This window comes from Macrobrachium rosenbergii, chromosome 3 (assembly GCF_040412425.1).
Source record: "Macrobrachium rosenbergii isolate ZJJX-2024 chromosome 3, ASM4041242v1, whole genome shotgun sequence".
Taxonomy (NCBI): Eukaryota; Metazoa; Arthropoda; class Malacostraca; order Decapoda; family Palaemonidae; genus Macrobrachium; species Macrobrachium rosenbergii.
The window spans coordinates 35,303,977-35,313,976 of record NC_089743.1 but is presented as its reverse complement, the minus strand read 5'-3'; the positions used below and the strand labels follow the sequence as shown (position 1 = coordinate 35,313,976).

General features: G+C 32.2%; 1 protein-coding gene across 1 annotated transcript in view; it reads right to left on the bottom strand.

The window, feature by feature from the left end:
- Positions 1-10,000, bottom strand: part of LOC136850820 (RNA-binding protein 25-like) — a 71,879-nt gene that overhangs the window by 9,548 nt on the left and 52,331 nt on the right. The window contains exon 12 of the mRNA XM_067124843.1: positions 8,816-8,894. Within this exon, the coding sequence (XP_066980944.1) occupies positions 8,816-8,894 (79 nt within the window). The remainder of the gene's footprint in view (positions 1-8,815; positions 8,895-10,000) is intronic.

Genomic DNA, 10,000 nt, shown 5'->3' with positions numbered 1-10,000 from the left:
GGTGCATTTGGTACATCTTTCTTTCTTTACATTTATTAGAATGAAATTCGGTTTGCATACAACATTATACTCGAAAAATGAAATGAGATTACATATATATGTATATATATATATATATATATATATATATATATATATAAATATTTTATATATAAATATATAAATTCATTTATATTCATTTATATATATATATGTATATATATATATATATATATATATATATATATATATATATATATATATTATTGGCCCTCTGGAAACACTCGTTTAAAAGCAAACGCACATACATATATGTATGTATATATGTATGTATATATATATATATATATATATATATATATATATATATATATATATATATATATATATATATATATATATATATGTATATATAAGCTATAAACATAATGTATATGTATAAACACATATAATGTATGTATGTGTATGTATGTCTGTGTATATATATACATATGTATATATACGATATATACAGTATATATAATATATATATATATATATATATATATATATATATATATATATATATATATATATATATATATATATATATATATGTACATATACATGTACATATACATATACATATAAAAACCCACATTAATTCCAGCATTACCAGAAAAAGATTCCCTCCCACAAAAATCAAATATATCGAACATATATATATATATATATATATATATATATATATATATATATATATATATATATATATATATATATATATATATATATATATATATATATATATATACACATACGATTTAACTTTGGGAAATGCTTATCATGAACCAGTTATTGACTCTAAAAGAATGACTTCGTTATTTACCTCAATATTTTTATATCTGACTGCTGTTGATTCAGGAACTCGTAAAAAAAAAACAAAGAAAAGGGGGAATATAACTGAGCTGAGGGCTGTACTCACAAGGCAATTGTAAGCAAAACACTTTAGGGTAAGTTTAAGATTACGTACATTTACATTAAATGGCCAACCAGAAGATGAAATGAACTAATCGGGCAGGCAAGGCCTGGGAGATTACTTGTAACTATGAACACTTGAAGGTAGATCCGTCGATGTGACGATGCTAGTTCACGAAGGGCAAGGCACACTCAAGGAAGAATCCCACGAGGATCCCTCTGTAAATGGAGTGATTTACGAATTAAAGGCCAGTAAGGACACAGTGAAATGTGCATAGGGCAAGGCCGTGCACGGAGAGTACCAAGGATGCCTTGAACGCACGATTTTATGCAATTACTCAAACACTGGAATTTTCGTAACACTGCTGTAACAAGGCGAGGTTAATATGGAAATACTGGCACTTAGAAATGATAAGAGGAACTATAGGGTGAAAATTAAAACAGTGTGACTGAATGAAAAGAAACTTTGCAACAGACCACTTTACCTTATAGAGGAGGTGGCTTCAGCGAGGGTAATGGTGGCGGAGTTGGGCTAAAGGACTTCATTGGTAAGAATACTAAGGCCCCCTACACGATAGGACCACGTGGAGGCATGGTGCTCTGAAGGAGGCGGGAGTGCAAAGGGCGGATGTGACTCGGTCGCGTTCCTCATGCAGGTCGAGTTAATGTCGTTCCCCTATGTGCGCGCATCATTTGAATCGCGGGTCGCCTCGTGGTGAGCCCATTCCAGGTGTTCCTACAGGAGCCACACCGTTCTCTTAATCTGGTTTATTCTGCCTCTCACCAGAAATAAATCTCCTCCCAGCCTCGTGTTCTGAAAACAAATGGCTTCCCGGAGTCACGTGTTCAAAGAGAGAAAGCAGGGGGAGATATACAGAGTGCAATTAACGGATTTAGGGAGGGGCCAATATTCCTTTCGCCCTTCCTTGTCAGGCAGTGCTAAGCATTGCACTTTATTTTTATTTCTCAGCTTTAAATTAAGCGTTTGATAGCTGGGATGCTTGGTAAGATGTAGATGCTTATATATAGATATATATATATATATATATATATATATATATATATATATATATATATATATATATATATATATATATATATATATATGTATGTGTTTGTGTGTGTGTACCTTCATATTTCCCACAATTCATCACCATTTCGTCTTTCCCCAAAAAAGGGAAAAGTCGTTTGATGCTAATTACTTTCCTGAAACTAAGGTCAATTTGTCACCTCCGTTTGATAGCTGGGATGTAGGATATATTGGGAAGATGTATATAAATATATATATATGTATATATATAATATATATATATATATATATATATATATATATATATATATATATATTTATATATATATAAATGTGTGTGTACACCTTTATATTTCCCACACTTCATCACCATTTCGTCTTTCCCAAAAAAGAGAAAAGTCGTTTGATGCTAATTACTTTCCCGAAACTAAGCTCAATTTGTCACCTCCGCCCAAAGCTGCTATGTATGTATTCCACCCCTCCCCCTACCCACCTCCCCCTTCCTAAAAATACGCTGGAAAAAAACAGCTTTTTCGGCGTAAATCTGGCCCTAGGCGAAAAGACCAAACTTTTAATCAAATCACGGATAGGTGGACGTAAGTTACAAATGCTGATCTTTTTTTTCCTGAAATTCTGTTTTTTCCTCTGCTGAAATCATTTAAAAAAAAAAAGAAAAAAAAAAAATTTTGGTTGGTTCTGAAATTGTGGTATGAATATTAATATGTTTGATTTTTGTGGGAGGGAATATTTTTCTTGGGATGATGCTGGAGTTAATGTAGGTGTATTATATATATATATATATATATATATATATATATATATATATATATATATATATATATATATATATATATATATATATATATATATATATATATATATATATATATATATATATATATATATATATGTATATACACGCACCCACATATACATATACATATATATATATATATATATATATATATATATATATATATATATATATATATATATATATGTGTGTGTGTGTGTATATATATATATATATATATATGTATGTATACTGAATCATATATATGGAACGTGATGAATATATAAATAAAGACAAAATCCATATATACGCTAGATGCGAGATAGATATCGCAGCACTCCAGTGTTTCCCTTTCCATATATTTTATATATATATATATATATATATATATATATATATATATATATATTATATGTATATATACACATATATATATATATATTTATATATATATACATATATATATATGTATGTATATATATATATATATATATATATATATATATATATATATATATATATATATATATATATATATATATATATATATATATATATATATATATTTATATAATGAATATGTAAAATATAATGTGATAAATATATATAAATAAAGACATAAAAATCACGAAAATATGGAAAGATGAATATATAAGTAAAGACAAGGCCTTTGAAGGACTGTCGTCCTATACTTAGCAGACTGAAGAAATGTAAAAATAAGTTTACAAAGAAAGCTCATATAAATGGCAGACGGAGATTCAAAGGAAAAAAATATGTACCTGGAAACCAACACAATTAAAGAATTAGTAGAACTGCCAAAACAGGGTTAAATATTTAAGAGGTTTTACAAGTGATTAGGCTCAACAGCTCAGAAGCAGGGACAGGACAATTAAAAGATTGTACAAGAAGGTGACTGACCACCAAAACTTGTTATAAAAGTACAACTCCATAATTCTCTTTTTTTTTTTAAACAATAACAATTTTTGCAAGATGAACATTTTTACAAATATAAAATTATATTAAACATACGAATATATAGAAAATATATATCAGGTAACTAATTTGTAATTAAGTCAGTGATTTTATCTTTTAGGTCATTCTTGAACATTTTTCTAATACAGGGGTCCAAATAATACATGCCAGGGCTAAAGTTAAAATTGTAGCTGGAAGTAAGATGCATAATAGCAGATTCCAAAAGATTTCTTGAAGAGAAATCTTTCGATCTGGCAATCACTGAACTTTCAGTCCAGTTTATCCTGTGAGAGTTTTCACTTAAATGAATGAATATAGCATTGGATGTTTGACCAGTTTTGACTGAATACTTTTGTTGCTTAATACGTACATCTAAATCTTTGCTAGATTGGCCAATATAAAAAGAGGTGCAGTCCAAACTTGGGATTTTATATATTATATCTTGTTCTTTTCTTTAGGGCTATTTTTTTTTTATTAACATTCCTTTTAGTATGTTATTTTAGGAAAAAAACGAGGTTAGCATTAAAAGATTTTAACAATGATTTAGGGGTTTCTTTCTCCATGTTACCTATAATACTTTTTGTGGGCTTTATTATAACAAATATCTAGATTATGTGAAGGATAACATGAATCTGTCCCTATTTTTCTTATGTATTCGATTTCTTGATCCAAATACTGGGTACTGACAATGCGGAAAAATCGTAAAAACATAGAAGAAAAAATTTATATTTTGATATTAAGGTGATGGCCTGAATAAAAATGGACATAAGTTAAGTTGTTGGTTGGTTTCCTATAAATACTGACTTTGCATTGAAATGGTTCTCTATGTATTAAAACATCTAAGAAAGGGAGGCATTGTCTTTTTCTAATTCTAAAGTGAACTTAATGGATGGTACCTGGTTATTCAAATTAGAGAGCAAATCATTTACATCAATACCAACAGGCAAAACAGCTAAAATATCGTCAACATATCTATACCACTTTAAAGGAATATAAATGATATTAGGTAAATATCGTTTTTCAAAGAATTCCATATACAAGTTTGAGAGGAGTGTAGATAAAGGGTTGTCCATTGCCATATCAAATATTTGTTGGTAAAATTCACCATTGAATATAAACTTACAATCACAAATGCACAACCTAACTCACAGTTAGGGGTAATTCATGATGGATTAGTTCATTACTAAGATACTCTAAAATAGAATCTATAGGGACTTTAGTAAAGAGAGAACAAACATCAAAACTAACGAATCTATCAGTGGGGCAAAAAGTGATTTTGTTTAATTTATCAACTAAATGTAGAAAATTATATACGTGAGAATCGGAGATAGTTCCAAGTAAAGGGGACAAGAGCTTGATAATATATTTCGAAACTTTATATGATATTGAGCCACTAGTACTGATAATAGGCCGCATAGGACTAATTCCTTTGTGCGTTTTTACTAATCCGTGCAAGTAAGGTAACGGGAGAAATTTTACTGACAATTGACCTATTAGTTCTTTTTTATCTTTAAGGATTTTTTTTCCTGTGCTATTGAAATTTTTTATGACTTGATCAAGGGGATTTTTTTGTTAGTTTTTATGTAAGTCGTATCATCATCCAGTAGGGCTTGCTTACGTGTTATGTAGTCAGCTTTATCTAAAATTACAATACTGTTCGACTTATCAGCTTTTATAATGTGTTAGATTCCAGGTGCATATTTTTCTTTTGTAATCCCCATCTGTCATTTATATGAGCTTTCTTTGTAAACTTGTTTTTATATTTCTTCAGTCAGCTAAGTAAAGGACGACAGTCGAAAGGCCTCACAGCGCTCCAGTGTTTTTCTTTCCTTCGTGGATTTTTTCTTTATTTATACATATGTATATGTGTATGTGCGTGTTGCTTTAAACGAGTTGTTTCCAGAGGGCCAATACAAACAGCTATAGACGTATCTACTCAAAACATAATTCCTAAGCAATAAACTTATGAAATATGAATGCACATGCAATACCTTAGGCTAGTTATCACATATTGATAAAAATGTCAAGTTTGTTTTCTCATGAACCAAAGCAGTAGACCACAGCTGAGAAGAAAGTGACAGACACGCACACACACACAAACACACAGAAACATACAGATACAGGAAGTGTCTTTGCTGTTACAGGGTGTTTAGAGGGCTTGTTTGCCCACATAACCTAATTATTATTATTATTATTATTATTATTATTATTATTATTATTATTATTATTATTATTATTATTATTATTATTATTATTATTATTATTCATAAGATTAACCCTATTCTTATGGGACAAGCCCACCAAAGGGGCCGTTGACTTGATATTGAAGCTTCCAGAGAATATTATGGTGTTCATAAGGAAGAAGTAAGAGGAGGTAAAGGGAAATACAGAAAGAAGAGATCTCACTTATTAAAAGTTAAGAAGAAAAAACTGATCAACACTTCCGGCAAAGTTTAGGCAGAGAATTGAAAGTAAAAAACTACCGAAGTCATATCTAACTTACCGGTAAATAATTTCGAGCTCTTGAGTCAACACAGATTTCCGGTGGAAGGCGTTGCTTCAATTAACAAGTCTCTCACGTGCATAGGATGGAAGGTTGTTTAGTGTGTAGATTTTTAGTGTTCTGTAAAAGAAAACTATTGAGACAGCTATTTGTTTGTCTGTCTGTCGGCACTTTTTCTGTCCGCCCTCAGATCTTAAAAACTACTAAGCTAGAAGGCTGCAAATTGGTTTGTTGATCATCCACCCTCCATTCATCAAACATACCAGATTGCAGCCTTGTAGCCTCCTCAGTAGTTTTTATTTTATTTAAGGTTAAAGTTAGCCATGATCGTGCGTCTGCTGTAGCTGCCAACAACACAGGCCACCACAAGGCCGTGGCTGAGAGTTTCAAGCAGCCTTAAACGCTGTACAGAAAACTCGATTGCGCCGAACGAAGAAACTTTGGCGCATTTTTTACTTGTTATAAATGACGTTTATTATTCACATTATGTATCCTGCTTTCCTTAGCTTTCGTTATAATACTATGACGGCGATCGTCTCCCTCGTATTGAAGGTTTTGTTTATCAAAGAAATTTGTACTTATTTTTATTGAGTCGGTAACAGGAAAAATTAATGAAATTAATTTGAGGAATTACATACGATAATATTCTAACTTCAAAACCTAGAAGTAATCCTTCTCACTTATGTTTAATTGCCGACCAACCACGCGCTGCCCCGGAAAACTTTGAGTGACAACAGATAAACTCTCTCTCTCTCTCTCTCTCTCTCTCTCTCTCTCTCTCTCTCTCTCTCTCTCTCTTTCCTGTTAAGATAGTTGCTTCAATTACATTGCTCAGCATTTTTTACTTATTATTTTTCACCCCTTCTCATCCCCCATTCTTATTGGCGCTGAGCTTGGACTTAAAGGGCATCAGGAGTGTCACTATTTATCTCAGCGACCTTGAAAACTATGGATTAGACACTAACTATCCCACCCCCACCCGCTTTGGTGCCCATGTTCTTTTCCAGATAGCAAGTCATATGTTTACCGAAATGAGCTATGATAAACCCAAACAGTTTATCTAGTTACTACGTCTGCAGTCAGGATCAGCCCCTTTTCAGGAAAGCCATTCATACTTTATTTTGACGTAAAATTTATTCTAATACAAAGAATATCATGGTTCAAGTATGACCCATGTTCAGCTTGCGAAAGAGAGAGAGAGAGAGAGAGAGAGAGAGAGAGAGAGAGAGAGAGAGAGAGAGAGAGAGAGAGAGAGAGAGAGAGAGAGAAAAGACCTCCTTTTCGTTTATCCTTTATTTTGACATGAAATATGGTTCAAAGCATGACACATGTTTTTATATCAGACACGATTCTTATATATCAGTTATCACTAAGTTTAGGTTTCACATACAGAGAGAGAGAGAGAGAGAGAGAGAGAGAGAGAGAGAGAGAGAACATTTCTGTACAAAGCATTGAGTTATCTTCGTATTTAGTGCACGGTTCAGTGAGAGGTTAAAGCATTGAGTTATCTTCAAGTTCAACTAATTAAGAGAGAGAGAGAGAGAGAGAGAGAGAGAGAGAGAGAGAGAGAGAGAGAGAGAGAGAGAGAACACTACCTAACGAAAGTACCAAAAGATACGTTTTCCTGCAAGGATCAGTGAATCTGAAGTCCCTGAATGCCGTTGCAAGCTGAACATGTGTCAGTGACGCAGAAGAAATGAAACAATAAACAAGGAGGGAGAAAGAGATTTTTATAGATCTGTTCTAAAGGGTCAGTGGATGTGTGAGTTGATGAGAGAGAGAGAGAGAGAGAGAGAGAGAGAGAGAGAGAGAGAGAGAGAGAGAATGCTATTCAAAGTATTGAGCGGTCTTTGTACTCAGTCTAGCGTTAAACACATAAAGTATTAACAAGGAGAGAGATAGAGAGAGAGAGAGAGAGAAAGAGATTGCTATTCGAAGTATTGAGCTATTGTTGCGTTCACTTTAGCGCTAAACACCTGAGGTATTAACAGGAAGAGAGAGAGAGAGAGAGAGAGAGAGAGAGAGAGAGATATATATATATATATATATATATATATATATATATATATATATATTTATATATATATATATGTATATATATAATTATATATATATATATTTTATATATTTATATATATTATTTATATATATACATATATATATGTATATATATACATGTGTATATATCTATACAGTATGTACATGTACATACATACACACACACACACACACACATATATATATATAAATATATATATATATATATATATATATATATATATATATATATATATATATATATATATATATATATATATATATATATATATATTCCTCTCTGCAATCTTTTACATTATCAGTTCAAATAAGAATACTTTCCCTTACACAATGAATACTGATTGATTTCGCGATCCTGTTCTGTCAATATTATTGCTATGACTTCGTTTCCCCTCCTATTTCTGCTTCATTTCTCCCTCTGAGTTTCAATTTCCTGTTTTACTTTCACTCTCCCCTCTCTCTCTCTCTCTCTCTCTCTCTCTCTCTCTCTCTCTCTCTCCCCTAAGTCCCTCTACTCTCTCACCACCAATAGGGGCAACAACATAGACACCGCCCTATCAGCAGAAGATAACCTGGTGTCTGACCTTTCAGTAGGTGCAAATCTAGGCAGAAGCGACCATAAAATTATTACATTTCATATTAATATTCGCCATAAAAAAGAAAACAAGATACTAAAGAGATTAGACTACCGTCGAGGAGACCTAAAAAAAGCTAAAGGGGTATGTAAAAAATCTAGAGTACAGCAAAAGAACACTAGAAGAAAACAGAAAAATGCTCCCGATGTATACCATTAAAGCAAATACAGACGAACGGCAACCCTCAGCCTAAGTGGTTCAACAGAGAAATTAAAAACAAAATAAGAGAAAGAGACAGATTGCACAAATCAATGAATCCACACCCAACACCAGAAGAAGCATGCAGGCATAAAGAACTCTGTACAATGGTGGACAAATTAGTAAGAAATGAAAAGATAAATGAGGATAAGAGAATTGCATCAGTTTGTAGTGAAAACTCAGAAGAATTCTTTGCTCATATTAATAGTAGGAAGCCAATAAAAAATAGCATAGGTCCCTTAAGAGGCTATAGAGGAAACCTAGTGAACTCAGGCTTGGAAAAAGCGAGTTATTGAATAAGTTTTTTACTAGTGTTTTCACAATTGAAGACATTACCTCAGTCCCTGAACCAGCTATTAAATATGAAGAGGCAGAACCGCTTGTCAAAATAATATTTACAGAAGAAGACGTTAAAAACAAAATAGGAAAACTAAACAAGATCAGATCTCCTGACCTGGATGGGATTCATCCAAGAGAAATTAAAGAGTTAAAAGAGGAGATAGCTCCTCACCTATATAAACTCTACAGAAAAACTGCAGAACAACGAAAGGCACCAAAAGGGTGGAAACTAGGTAACGTGCCCCCAGTTTACAAAAAAGGTCCAGGAGAAGAGCCAGAAAATTATAGACCAATCTGTCAAACGTCAGTCCCTTCCAAGATTTTTGAGTCCATAATTCCAGGTCAAATTGTGGATCACACTGATGGAAACAGCCTGATGTTGAACAGTCAACACGGCTTGAAACAAAACAGATCCTGCCTATCAAACCTCTTGGAGTTTTTTATCAAACCAGAGTCGCAATAGTTAAACTTAGAGGTCTTTGAAGAATCAGAATGGGCAGATGTGACTTGCTAACTAATAGAAACCAGAGCTGAGT